This window comes from Palaemon carinicauda, chromosome 19 (assembly GCF_036898095.1).
Source record: "Palaemon carinicauda isolate YSFRI2023 chromosome 19, ASM3689809v2, whole genome shotgun sequence".
NCBI classification, from domain to species: Eukaryota; Metazoa; Arthropoda; class Malacostraca; order Decapoda; family Palaemonidae; genus Palaemon; species Palaemon carinicauda.
This window is the reverse complement of record NC_090743.1, coordinates 9,272,629-9,287,992: the sequence shown is the minus strand read 5'-3', so window position 1 is coordinate 9,287,992 and position 15,364 is coordinate 9,272,629. Positions and strand designations below refer to the sequence as shown.

At 39.6% G+C, this 15,364-nt stretch overlaps 1 protein-coding gene across 5 annotated transcripts in view; it reads right to left on the bottom strand.

Annotated features, from left to right (window-relative positions):
• Positions 1–15,364, bottom strand: part of LOC137658434 (phospholipid phosphatase 5) — a 276,559-nt gene that overhangs the window by 54,161 nt on the left and 207,034 nt on the right. The window contains exon 1 of one of the 5 annotated variants that reach the window (XM_068393145.1): positions 8,961–9,132. The exons of 3 other annotated variants lie outside the window; for them this stretch is intronic. In XM_068393145.1, coding sequence (XP_068249246.1) covers positions 8,961–9,040 — 80 coding nt within the window. In that variant the 5' untranslated portion in view covers positions 9,041–9,132. Of the gene's footprint in view, positions 1–8,960; positions 9,133–15,364 lie in introns of those variants that run through there. One more of the 5 variants, XM_068393144.1, reaches the window with a different exon arrangement.

Here is a 15,364-nt window from a genome sequence, read left to right as displayed (position 1 = left end):
GGTGAACGACAGGCACGAACAGACGAACCCTCGGACGCAACACTGAAACACTTTGCGCATATCACTTTATCACTTCGATTTTCTGTTTTGCACTTATTTCACTGAAATCGAAACTTTTACTGATTTCTACCTGAAACATGCAATTCTACCCTTCATTAAAAGGTAGTAATTGCGAAAACAGTCGTATAATGCAGCTCATTAATACTAGCAAAAACAGAAAACATATATAAAGATAAAGAATTCAGTGGCTGGGAAAGAGACTAAACACTAGTTCAAATAAACTACGTTTACAATCTCTCACCGCACAAAGCCTGGGGACAAGAATAAAACCCTAGAAACGTTTTACCTTCTTCCCCGTACAGCGACTAGGGAGGAGAGTAACACGAGAACAACGTTACCCGCTTGAACGGAACGTTTTTTTTTTCTTCTCCTCTCTCTCCCTCCGTCTCTATCTCTCTCTCTCTTTCTCTCTTGATTTCGCACCTGAGAGAAGAGCCCAATTATATATCGTCAAAACATGTTATTTGGCTAAAGGAAAAAAACTGAAAGGTTTTCCAAATAAAAAGTTCCTTTAATTTAGAATTTAAACCATTTAAGCTAAGAAAGAATGAACGAAACGTCAGAATCGATTTACTCTTACTGCAAAGTGAAACCGTGATACACTCTCTCTCTATCGTAACGATAGAGCGCATGTTGAACGTCCTGAACGTCAACAACTGCGTAGTCTAAAAAACTAAACGTTAGTTCATCTTTGAAAACAGTACGAGACTGTCAAAGAAATTCTTTCATAAAACATTAAATTTAAAAAGTTTTAAATTCTTTAAAGGCTAAATACGATATAACGGGCTCAACGTTGATTAACTTCGGTTCCAAGTTAGGACCGCCTACTATCAGGAAAGGTCGCATATAAACAAAACATAAAAATTTATTTTTATATGTTTATAATAAATGGAAAGTTAATCGAAGAGGCCTAATAAAGGCGGAGAGATATAAAATATATAGATCTATAACGTGTTAAGCAGAATTACTAAAAACCTAAACACACCTCCGTCTAAGGGAAGGGTCGGCCATTTAAAAGTGAAAGAGAGTCCATACTCTCTTTGTCACCATAATTAAATCTATCCAAAACGAGTTCAAGTTTTGAGATGAAGATAAAACCCCTGCATAGCGAAAGCTCAAAACTAGAATAGTGTACTTCACCAAATAGTTGTGAAAACAAATCCAGTTAGTAACAGCGTATTTAGTAGGTCTTGCCAGTGGCACGACAGAGAGAAAATTGGTTCTGTGTTGACATGGAGTACTTGAGTACCTGCTCGACAGATGGCGCAGTTGATGTACACCCCCACCTGTATAGCGATCGCTGGCGTATTTTGTCCTTAGGTTTTTCTGTCGGGCAGCAGAGCTGACAGCTATATGATCACCGGCTAAGTTTAATATTGAAAATTGTATTTTCCCTAATCATACAAAGCTATAGCTCTAAATTAGGGTAAGGGTAGAAGAGAGACTTTAGCTATGGTAAGCAGCTCTCTATGAGAATAGACACTCCAAAATCAAACCCTTTTTCTCTAGTCTTGGGTAGTGCCATAGCCTCTGTACCATGGTCTTCTAATGTCTTGGGGTAGAGTTCTCCTGCTTGAGGGTACATTCAGGCACACTATTCTTTCTTATTTCTCTTCTTGTTATTTTGAAATTTTTATATTTTATATATGAAAGATTTATTCTAAGGTTGCTATTGTTTTTGAACTTCTATTGCAGTTTATTATCTTATTTCCTTTCTTCACTGTGTTATTTTCCCTGTTGGGACCCTTTGGCTTATAGCATCCTGATTTTCCAACTAGGGTTGTAGCTTAGATGAAAATAATAATAATAAAATACTTTTGGCGAAGCTGAAAATAGCTATACTGTAAGACTTTTAGCAAGATGTAACTAATCCTCCGCTAGTTAAGTGTGGGGGGTAGGGGGTTAGCTGGCTACCCCACTAGCACACACCTATTCTCTATCGTTAATTTTGCTTGCAGGCAGGACATACCAGGAATAGGTGATGGCCGGCCAATTTGTATAAAGAGCAACAGGTTTGTATGGCTAGGAAAAATGACACATTTGTAGATAAGTTGTATTTACCTAACGATACAAACTTTTAGCTATTTATTAGGGGTATTACTTTTGGCAAAGCGGAAAGGACGAGCCTTTAAAACTTTAGCGAGGGTTAACTACCCATTCCGCTAATTAGCGAGGGTGCGGGGGTCGCTTGCTATCGTTCCCACTCACACACCTGTAATTAGTTCCCTTTGTTTGGAGGTAGGACTTCAAGGGGGATAGGGCTGGTGGGTAAATTTGTATAAATAGCTAAAGGTTTGCCTCAGGAAAAATACAAATTATTTATAAATTTGTCATTTATTCCGCAACTGGAATACAAACCTACGCTATTTACTGTATTAGATTAAGAAGGTAGACATCAATGCTAATCTGGCTTTTTGGTTACCTGGGGGCTCCCTATTTTGAATAGGTTTGTACCCAAAATAAGGAGTCTCTGCACCTCCTTAAACCTTGGTACGTAAGGTCCGCGGCCTATGCAAGCTGTGTTGAGATATTTAGAAATGTGACTGTCAAGGTAAAATTTATTCCGAGTCTTTGTAGGAAAAACTGTCATAACCAAAACTTTCACAATACCACTTCGCTAGGGTATGAGGACGCAGCAGTATTAGCTTAATACTGTACTAGGTACACAAGGAAGCATGGTTTGCCTGCAGTGGTTTGAGGTCAGCTTGTGCAGAGAACCCAGGATGTTGCTTTCCCCAAGAGAGGGGAGGATGAAGAGAAGAATAAGAGCCAGTCAAACCTTTTTATTCACGCAGACTAAAAACCGGGTAATAGTGCCCTTAACCCTTTGTTACTTGTCCAATAAGGAGCTTGAGGTATTATACCAGCTGTTGGGCAGCCACCACAGGGCCGATAGAGAACATTTCGAGCCTCCTGTGGGTCACGTCTTGCAGGTAGCGAGCTGTGAATATAGTCTGACGTTTCCACACCCCAGCCTATATAACCTGCATCACTAAGAAGTTTCTCTTGAAGGCCAGGGAAGTAGCTACGTCCCTGACATCTTGAGCTCTGGGGCGACGTGAAGGAAGAAGGTCAGGATCAAGGGCACGACCTTGCAAATCCAAGCAGAGAAGGTGTTCTAGGTGACCCTCTTATTCCTCACTGTGCTGACGAAAAGTACAGGTACACGAGGATGGGCTGCATCTGTTCCCTTGAGATGCAGCCTCAAACTCCACACTGGGCAGAGTAAAAGATGATCAGGGTCATCTGTTACGGAGCAGAGATTCGAAATCCGGAAAGACACGAATTGGGGATCTGCCACTCCCGGATTCTGAGTCTTGGCAAGAAACTCATGGAGGAAGGTGAACATTACCTCTCCTCATCTTCTTGAATGAGCGATGTCGTATGAGAGACCATGAAGTTCACAGACTCGCTTGGCCGAAGCCAAAGCTAGTAAGAACACAGTCTTCTAAGTCAGGTGGCGATCTGTTGCCTGGTGTAATGGTTCATAGGGAGGTCTTTTCAGAGACCTGAGAACTCGAACCACGTTCCAAGGGGAAGGTCTCACTTCAGACTGAGGACAGATAAGTTCGTAACGCCGTATGAGTAAAGAAAGATCCAGCAATGAGGAAATGTCCATTCCGTTCAGTCTATGGGTAAAACTTACGGGTGAGTGATAGCCTTTTACCGCCGAGACTAAGAGGCGCATTTTTTCACATAAATACAGGAGTAACTAAGCTATTGCTGGAATAGTGGCATCGAGAGGAGAGTAACCCCTTCCACGATACCAACCACAGAAGACTTTCCACTTTGCCTGGTAGATTTCTGCTGAAGATTTCCACAAGTATCCAAATCCAAATATCCTGCTTGCAACTTGTTGCGAAAATCCTCTCTGAGTGAGGAGATGCTGGATAGTCTCCAGACATTAAGTTGTAGCGAAGCTACAGCTTTGTGGAATATGTTGGCATGTGGTTGTCTGAGTAGATCGTGTCATGGAGGGAGTTCTCTTGGTGACTCCGTCAGGAGTTACAGAAGGGCCGGAAACCATTCTGCATGATGCCATAGCGGTGCTATAAGATTCATTGAGAGGTTCTGGCCTTGTTGAGTACCGTCCGCATCAGATACAACGGGGGAAAGGCATAGACATCAATGTTGTCCCATCATTGTTGGAATGCCTCTTGCTAGAGAGCCTTGGGGTCTGGGACTGAGGAACAGTACAATAGGAGCCTGAAATTCAGTGTCGTTGCAAAGAGATCCACAGTTGGAGAACCCCACAAAGTCAGGACTTTGTTGGCTACTGGAAGATCCAAAGAACACTCAGTACTCACTATCTGAGATGCCTCAGACACCACTAAGTCGACACACGACAGAGGATCCACCTCCGAAGTTAATGAAGGCTGCACATTATCACCATGGATGATGAGCTGCAGCAAGGAGTCCTTGGAGGGTGGACCCGGATGCCCCAAGGATGACCACACCTGTATAAAGGGATAAGGAAACAAGGCCTCACCCGGGGGGAGAGGTGGGGCAGCTTCGATAGGGGATGCAACACCATCTCTCCAGGACTGGGGTTGTCATCAAGCAGGAGCTTTAGAGAAAGGTCAGGAAGCGGAAGAAGCAGCCTTGGGTTTTTTCCCTTTCGAAGAAACCTTCGAAGGAGAAACATCCCGATCTGACTCCCTCCGCCGGAACCCAAGCCCTTCCCACTGGGAGGCAGACCACTCCTGACACTCACTACACTTACTTTTGCTTTAACACCGTTGACTTCTGCAGGCAGGACAAAGGGTGTGACAATCGATGTCCACAACCGACATGAAGGTACTGCAGGGCTGGCCTTCAAGTCCAGGGCTGGTACGCATGGTCGGCAGAAGTCAACCCAAACGCACACTATTAAAGAGAAAGCACAAACAAAAAGCATTAATGGCAGTCCAAAAATAACTTGGTGAGGATGAAGAATGGCAACGATCGTTCACCATCCGTGCCAGAAGCCAAGTAAGCTAAATCACAGGTGCGCGAGTGAGAGCGGTAGCAAGCTACCCCCCTACCCTCGCTAACTAGCAGAATGGGTAGTTGACCCTCGCTAAATTTTAACGGCTCATCCTTTCAGCTTTGCCGAAAGTAATACCCATAATAAATAGTGTAGGTTTGTATTCCAGTTCTGGAACAACTGATGATTCAAAGACCACTCGGAACTAGCTATCTGAGTTTTCCTGCTCAGCTTGTCCGCCAGGACGTTTTTCTTGCCCGGGATGCAATGAAGTACAGTAATAGGACTATTGAGTTGTCTTCCGACTATCTTAAAATTTCTACAGCTATACGGAATAGTTGCTGTGAAAAGGTACAATACGTTCTTGCTTGTTTATGTATGCCATTACTGGGGTGTTGTTGCTCATCAACACCACGGTGTGTCCTGAAAGGATCTGTTTGAAATTCTTGAGAGCCAGAAAGGCTGCTCTCCTTTCCAGGGGGTTTATGTAGCACTACTCCTCAGACTCGGACCACAGTCTGTAGGCCGTGTGCTGCAGCAGGTGAGCCCCCTACCCTTCTTTCGATACATCTGTGAAGAGCATCAATTCTGAGATCTACTCCCCTAATGAGATTGGTGTTTAACACCTATCAACTCAGGTCTCTGTTTTGCTTCGGCCCCACCTGAACCTGAAGGTTCCGAGGTTTGTTGTGCTGCGACTAGAGAGAATGGATGCGAAGACGGCTGTTTGGGAACCAGACGCTCCAAAGAGGTTAAATACCCCAACAGGCAAAGCCACCAATGTGCTGGTAGTGAGTCTTGCATCAAAAAGGGGCGAGCTATCAGCTTTAGTCTCTCTATTCTGCTTTCAGATGGAAAGACGGCCTAGTTGGGTGGCTATTTGCGTCCAGAAATATACCAGTTTCTAACATGGTTGCAGAGAGGATTTCTAGTAATTAATGACAATCCCCAGATCAAAGCGAAACTTAAGTCTGCTAGAATCAGACAATCGTCTAGGTAACATAAGATATGGATGCAGTTCTTGTGGGCCTAGATTGATACAAGGAAAAAGATACTTGTGAACACCTGTGGGTCTGTGGAAAGACCAAAGCACAGCCCCTTGAACCAGTATATTCTTTGTTCAGGACGAATCTTAGGTACATGTACTTCCTTGACAATGGATGGATTGGGATCTGGAAGTAGGCATCTTTCGGCCGTCTCCATCTTGAACACAGTCTACTGAACAAACTCGTTCATGGCAGACTTTGATGACTTATCTCCAGCCTTCAGACACCTTTGCTACAAGAAAGAGTTGACTGTAGAAGTCTGGGTACCCATTGAGGACCTCTTGGAAAGCATCCTTCTCTAGCATGGTCTGGACTTCAGCCTGAAGGGCCTGTTCCTTTGCGGATCCCTTCGCGTAGGAACCCAACATCACTGGATAACGAGTCAAAGTGAGTGAATGGGACATGGTAGCCCACGCGGAGGACAGAGACCGACCAAGGTTCGGCTCCATGTAACATCCACCTCTGCCACCTGCTCTGTAGCCATCCTTCCACTGGTGGGGAGGAATACTCCCTAGCGGGCATGCCCACGTCTACCTCCTCTACCTCATGACTCTCTTGAATGAAAGGGCTGCTTAGGGCCTTGTTTCTTGGAAGATGTCTGCCTTGGGGCAGGTGACCTTCTCTTCTGCCAAATGTACTTTTACAAAACTTATTCTCAACCCATTTTTCCTTCAGTTCCACTATGACCACCGTTTGGTCCGGGTGTCTTATAAGACTAAAAGCGAAGTTAGGTGTTTTTCTTTCTTTAAGGAAAAATTAGTGCCAATCGAGATTTTCTTAAATTATAGTCACCCATATATAAAAGGAGCGGTGTTAGTGCTCCCACTATCTACAGAGGACTAGCAACCTTAGACATCCCAAATTTAAGGTAAGGATTACTATAAATATGCCTACTTAATGTTAGTTTTATAATGGCTGACAGGGATGTACCACTTGCCAGAACATAAGAGTAGTGAGATTAGTCAATAATGGTGTTTATCTTGTTCTGAAATATGATATGAAGCTACTTTTCTGATTTACAGAATATTATGATGACTTGGTATTACCTTATCATGAGTGAAGTAAGGATGGCAGTAGGCAAGTAAGGAAGGATACTGCAGTTTAAGAGAGCCAGGAAAGTAGTAAGGATACAGTAGTGTAAGGGGTGTTGCCCCGATAGGTAAGGATACGGCTTCCAGGTTAGGTTAGCTGGTATTGTTTGTGTTTGTTTCCCTTTGAAAATGGGATTTTGCAATCATAACTCTCGAAATTATGCACTTTGATGCCATATGCATAAACCATATATTTTTTTCCAACTGGTTATCCTGTGTACTTTATAATGCATTTTTTACCATTATTATTGCTCCATATCACTCATATTTTGCATTTCCCCACCTAAAATCATCAGTACCCTACTGGGGTTCTCTATAATTGTTTTTATATATGAGGGACCAAACACTCAAAAAGGGGTGGTTTCCCTCAATAATCATAGTCAGAAATGCATAAAACACAAGATAGCAAGTAAGAAAAATTTAGGGTTTATGTATTTAGCTAGAAATCAAAGTATCATATTTTCCACACAAAAATTATATTTTGTTTCATCAAATGTTTCTGTCTTTTTGGAGATTTAGGGTTAGTACATGGACGTTATTTTAAAAATGACCAAGTCTCATTAGGGTTAGGCAAGAGCCTTACAAGGAGTAAAGGCGGCAAAATTATAAAAAAAAAAAAAACACGGAACTAGATTTCCAATAAAAAAATCACTTTTCCTACAGTAAATATTGTGCTTTCAACAAATTAGACCTTTATTTCCACAGCAAATACACAGTTCTCCCCACCCTTCCAGACGGACACGGGTGGGAAGCTGGACACTGCCTCTCAGGTCAGAGAACTAGTCGGCACCCCCTACCCAGGTCACAAACTTCAAAAGTAAATCACATATAATTCCTTACCTTATGATTGACACCTAAATCTTTTTCTTCTTTTTGTCTTAGCAATCTTCACAGTCGAGTTATAATAAAAAATGTATTGGTCTTCCCTAAAAGATAACTCAGAATCCCACTTAGGACACTTCCAAACAGGAACGGGTTTGAAAATGTAAACAAAAGAGTGAAATAAATATTTCGGGGGAATAGAAGGCCAATGTTTTATGTAATTTTTTGTGGATTTATTAAGCATCCCAGAGAATAATATAGAGAGAAAAACGTTATTTTTAACATAATTTATTGATTCGGCAATAAATTTTCTCCACCCAAAACTCCCTGCTCCCACTGGGTGGCCCCCGTTACTACAGGATACATTAGGGTATATCTTATTAAACATTTATTTGTGACAGAAATAAAGGTAATTTAGGAAGAAAACGGGAATTTTTCTGCATATAACTGCATCCTTTTCTTAGTTAAGCTTTTTTTCCGTGATTTTCTATAATAATAACGTAAAGGCTCCCTTAAGTGTTCTAGATTAGGTTAGGGCCCAACTTGAGGTTAATATGCTTACTAGTGACAGCTGCGGTAATTATTTATACCTCTATTACTTGAAACTCAAACGCATAAAATCTAAGGTAGGACAATTCACTACAAAAATACCGAAAATAAAACTGAGGAAATAGATAGTAGTTATTCCATTATGGGATTTTTCAGTCTGTCCCAACGAACTGCAAAGGCTCAAGTGTTATATAATAGGCGAACCTCTATTTAATGGTATTTTGGGCCATATATGAAACAAGTTTTTTTTTTCAAAAAGGCTAAAATTCATGCCAAGGTCATACACGAAAAACAATTTGACAATGTCAATAAATAATATCGACCGATATTATACGAGCTTCCGGGCTACATGTTCAGTCGTCTTTACATTATTCTTAAAGATAAGATACAATATAGCAATTCCAATCAAAATTAAGTTATACTTACAAAAATATAATTGAAAGCATGGCACGTATTAGTATTTCTAACCAGAAGGTGGTTTGAATTTCTATCCATCTCAAACTCATGGCGCATCAGCTGTCTTTGACAGTTTTAAACTACTGTATAAACTAAGCAGCGGTCAGAGGACATTCGACAACCTGTTATTATTCTTCTTCTTCTATTCTAGTAAAAGATCCCGCAACTAGACAAATTATTTTTAATGTTTAAAGATAAAACGTTCTTCTTAGTCTATAAATTCCTGTATAATCACTTTGTTTGCCTACCAAAGAGTTCATGAAAACGTGTTAAAAATAACGCCTGACTTCAAGATAATAAACTAACGAGACACAACATTATTTTTTTCTTTACTTAAAGGGCTGTTCTCAGAGCCCTATCAATACATGGAAACCCTGTGTCCTTTTGGGACATATATCTTGTCTTTCGAATGTCTATTGGAATTGAATTGAATATAAAATCTAGGCCTTAGGCCAAGCACTGGGGCATCAAATGCCATTCAGCGCTGTATAATGCAAATTAATTATCCATACCCGTACTCTCACATTTGGTATCATTTTAACTTCTAAAACTAATCACACAACTTGCATACAATAATATCTAAATGCAAAATAAGGAGGAATTAAAAGGATTAAACAAAAATAGGTTAATAAAGTTATTTAAAGCTCACGATATAAAAAAATAATCTGTATATTTTTCAAGTTTAGGGTATTACAATTTTTCCCCATTGTCTTGGAGAAAATGTGTCCTCTGAAGATTAAAAACAGGACAATCGACTAAAATGTGTTTGATATCTATTGTCACATATCAGGTATTACAAAGAAGCTTGTTATACAGTCTTGGGGCCTCAAATTTGAAAGTTCTACAACATACATTTGAGGTACATCTTGGCTCTATTAACTTAAAACCATCTGTAACTATTCTCGTGTCGACACGATTCGTTGGCTGCATGATATGTAGCAATTCTTTTGAGATATTTTGGACGTCCAGCTTTGATAACTTGATGAGTTATTGCACATATCTTAAACTCCATTCTAATTTTAATAGGCATCGTGTAATTCAATTGGCATAGGAGTAATGTCTGTTGGTGTATTTTAATCATTCCCTTTTTGTTCAACTTATAACTAAGCTGTGCTAAAGAATCACCGGATATTCCAACTACTGAACACAAATTTAAGCTTCAAATCAAAACAGATGCAGAGCTGTCGTTCGTCAAAACCTCATCCCCTGGTCCCTCCCCTGCCTCCAGGACCAATCCAAATGAACCATCCAGCATACTAGTAATTTCAGATGCCCTCTCCGTCAGCAGCTTCCTCTAGATCACCACTGTTCTGCTCACAATCACTCATGGAGAGATACAGGCCTTGCCAGTAATGTGTGACATCTATGACCAGCCTCGTCCAAGTAGTTCCTACTTAAATCTCCCCAGACTCATTGGCCCTTGGGGGTCAGGTTGATAAAATGACATGCCATAGCCTCTGACCACTTGCTGCAGAGCTTCTTTGTGATGCTAAGATAGATTTTTACTCAGAAGATGGTTTTCTCTAACCCCATAATTATGGTCCATTTGGTGCATCTCCAGTGGACCCGGTGCTGCAACATAACACATCTACCACATCTGCTTTGTCTGCAAGCTTCTCTGTCTTCCCCCAACCAGGTCTTCTTTACCATGGTTAGTATATCTGCTTTGTTCTTTTCAGTGGTAACGAGATTCATAGCTTCATCATTAATTCCTCAACTAATTATCCAAAGATTTCCAGTCGAGGTTTTATGAGCACATCAGAAACCCCACTGTACGGACAAGCAGTGTCCATTCAAAGCTCAAAGTCACCCAGTTTCCATTTTATTGCTATAGGTAAATGCCCTTACACACTGCATCCATCACTGCCACGTTGATATGATTGCAATCATATTTTGTTCTAAAAAATACAGTATCCATAATAATTTTATCGCCTATCTCTTGCAGTACACCAGCTGCCAAAATACTAACGTCTCACCAAACTACTCTTCTTCTTTTTCTGCACATACCCCATCCCTCTCACTGGATCCTCATTCTTGACCCTCCCCACTACTTCACTGATCAATGCCATCCACCTCTCTCCAACCCTACCCTCCCATTTCACTCCCTTCACTTTCCTCTTTATGTAGCCACACCCTGTTCTAAATCATTCAGTAACAGGGTAGTGGACATCATCCTTCTGCATATCAAGAACAACTCCCTCCTGCCTGGGCTATCATGAATATCCGGGACTTCATTCCCTCATTCAATCACGAGTCTTCTTGCTATGTCTATAATATGATGCCCCGAAAATGGGAGACGTCTCTTTGTCGTCTCCGTATTGGTCACACTCGGTTGACACATGAGTTTCTGCTGAAGGGCCAACAGCAACCGTATTGTGACGACTGTTTAGTACCTCTAACAGTGAGGCATTTGTTGACCGAATGCCCCAATTATAACAACTTAAGGAATAGATATTTGTTTGAGGCTCGAGGTGAGGGTGGCAGGTTCATCCTTGCCAAGATTCTTGGACATGATGTGTACTACGATGCAAGTGGCATCTTTAGATTCATTTCAGAAGCAGGTCTTCTGAAAACTATTTAACTTTTATGACATTCAACTTTCATGATTTTAATTGAATACTCTTTTATATATATATATATATATATATATATATATATGTATATATATATATATATATATATATATATATATATATATATATATATATATATATATATATATATTTGTATACATAAACTAAATGATATCGGCGTCAATGACCTTAGATGTCAGGATGCCTGAAAACTTCAAATCAATCAATCTTGCTTTGTCCTTGTTCAACCTGAGTCCCAGAGCTGTTCTAACATCCAAGGGCTCTTTTTGTTTTGCAGTTAGCCAAAACTGTGTAAATGTCCCATGGTCCCTCCTGCCATCACCACTGTTTCAGCAACCAGAATATCTTCAATGTACGAGTTTATACCTTACCTTATTTCACTTTCCCACACTTTGTCAGGACCGTTTTCAGGATTACTTTCATGATACGCATAGCCGAGTTCAGCCTGAATCCCAATGTCATTATTATTATTATCATTATTATTATTATTATTATTATTATTATTATTATTATTATTATCACTACTAGCTAAACTACAACCCTAGTTGGAAAAGCAGGATGCTATAAGCCCTAGGGCTCCAACAGGGAAAAATAGCCCAGTGGGGAAAGGAAAAAAGGAAATAAATAAACTATATGAAGAGTATATCTTAGCATACCGTGCTAGGCGGTATATCTTAGCAATCCATGTTTGCAAACGGTTATACTCGTATAAGCGAATGAGCAACCTTGTGGAATAATGAGAGCTTTGGGTATGGAGGAAATGCCCCCCAAAATCTCGATGAAGTCACTGGCAGCAGGGTGACGGATGGAGTTAAGGTAATGGACAAACTGTCTCTTCGGCTTTTACTCCTTAAGCCTGGTGATTGATGTTACTGGAATTAGTATGGAACAGCAGGGGTCACTTGCCTTATAGTCCATTTCTTTTAGCGAGGCATATTTGCACCGACTCGCAGCGATGCCCTTTTAGCTCGGAAAAGTTTCCTGATCGCTGATTGGTTGGACAAGATAATTCCAACCAATCAGCGATCAGGAAACTTTTCCGAGCTAAAAGGACACCGCTACGAGTCGGTGCAAATATGCCTCGCTAAAAGAAATGGACTATAGTTAGATAGGCACTGCGCATCACAAGGAAACTAACTATCCTTTGATGTATATAGCCAATGAATACTCTATGGATTTAGTCATTCATGGAAAGAGAAGATGAAAGAATGGCCCCAAGTCCCGGGCGTAGCGGGGTGCTAAGAATCTCCCAGTTTATAAACACTAAAGAAAAATTGAATATAGGTAATTGGAATGTAAGAACCATAAATCAGATTGGGAAGTTACAGCAGGTGGAGAGTGAATTCATGAAATATAGTTTGGATATCTTGGCCCTACATGAAGCAGCAACAAAAACTTTCCTAAATCTCCACATGTATCACATATTGTCTTACTCTTCTAGGAGAAGGACACTCCAAAATCAAACCATTGTTCTCTAGTCTTGGGTAGTGCCATAGCCTCTGTATCATGGTCTTCCACTATCTTGGGTTAGAGTTCTCTTGCTTGAGGGTACACTTTGGCACACTGTTCTATCTAGGTTCTCTTCCTCATTTTTTGTTTAAGTTTTTATAGTTTATATCTGAAATATTTATTTCATCGTTTTTACTGTTCTTAGAATATTTTATTTTTCCTTGTTTCCTTTCCTCACTGGGCTATTCTCCCTGTTGGGGCCCCTGGGCTTATAGTATTGTGCTTTTCCAACTAGGGTTGTATCTTAGCAAGTAATAACAATAATAATAATCTGTTTCCCTTTCAGTTCTATCAGTAACTTCTCCGGTTTATATTTGTAACTCATACTATTTTATCCGTTGCATACCTTTCCTCTTATTTATTCTTGTTTTCTGTTTCACTGCCAGGTTTATCAATGCTTTATCCGGGTCTCAGTTGTACCACATACTGTCATTCGTCTGTTCACTGTTTCATTTTAAGGTTTATCAGTACCTCTCACTGGTCTACATTCTTTTATTCTCTATTTCCCTCTCAGCTTTATCAGTAACATTCCCTGGTCTCCATCTGTACTACATATTGTCTTATTCTTCTGTTCTCTGTTTCCCTTTCCGGTTATCAATAACTTTTCATGTTCTGCCCTCAATCTCCAGTTCTTCACTTGTATTACATACGGTTTCATTCTTCTGTTCTTTGTTTCACTTTTTTAGAGTATTACATACGGTTTCACTCCTCTGTTCTCTGTTTCACTTTTAGATTTATCAATAGCGTTCCCCAATCTGTACCTATACCACACGTTATCTTTTCTTCTGTTCTCCATTTCACTTTCAGCTTTATCAGTAACTTTTCCCAGTCTCTTTTTCGTAATAAACACTATGAGATATAAGCAACCCACCTGCCTACATCTCTTTTTATACTTTTCTTTGATTAACTTTCTCAATGAAAAAAGATAATTCGGTCCCCAAATGATGAACAATTTAAGCTTAAGCAATTATTACATTATAACATGTCATCGGAATTACTCTACTGTCTTACTCTTCAGGGATATTAGGTTGTACGAGGAGTAGGCTAGATTAAAGACAACGTTGGACTAGGATGGAAATGAAGCTGAGATGTTTACTAGTGTAATGGTAAAGGTGAAGTTTAGTCATTAGTTTAATGTGTACGAAGGGAGTTAACTCAAACCAAAAGAAAAGCGATGGGGAACGGGAAAGAAGAGGATATTTCACTCATATGTGGAATAAGTAAAGTTATGCGCACAAAAAGGAGAAACAGGCAAAAATAAATTAGTAAAATAAGATTAATAAATACAACTTTCTCATGGTAGTAACATAATTCCAAACTATACTTCCATACCCAAATTGAAATTATTGAAAATATTAAGCACACACACTATTAACGTGATACTTTTTTTTATCATTGTTATAACATTTAAATGAACTAATTCAATCTTCTACCTCAAAATCTTACGTTGATACTTTTAAATTTGTTTTTAAATGAAATCTTTCCAATTTTTAAATCAGGAGAAATACGTTTTCTTTGAAGAGTCAATAGTACCCATAGAAAATGTACAAAACGGTGTTTTCAGGGAATACTTAAACAAATGCATATTCGTGCCACTAACACAAAATAGACAATCAAAATAACATTAAAAATAAATAGAAATAAACGCAAACGTCTAAATCTGTCCCAAAGTAATGGATCTAAAACTTTGTAGATGATATAACAATTAAAAAAATAAAACAATATATCAAATGGTTAGCAAAATGGTAATGCATTGGTCTTGTATTCCCATAGACATCAGAACAATCACTGAGTTTAAACTGTTTCTGGGAAGGTTACTGTTTAATATCGCAAGAGGGTCTGCCCCTCTCTTTTGTTCTTCTCCTGTACTTCTCTTTCTCCCTATTTCCTTAATCTTTCCCATCCCGGGTACCTGCCTTTGAGCTATAAATTGGATTGTATCCAGGGGTACTCCTCCTTTCCCCATATTCCCCACTTCCCTATTATTATTATTATTATTATTATTATTATTATTATTATTATTATTATTATTATTGTGGTTAGGTTGGGATCGCCAGGCTGACATGGGGAGTTAATCAATTATACATTAATATATGTCTCTAAGTTAGAGGTTGATTTACTAATGAATGAACCAGCATCTGAGTAAGATATTACTGAAGAATAAACGAGAAAATTACATTTACTCATAAAGAATGTTAAACGGGAGATATCTAAATGAGAGTGAATTAGTTTAAACGCTTAGAGTTTTTTCTGATCTTGTCTAATTTATTT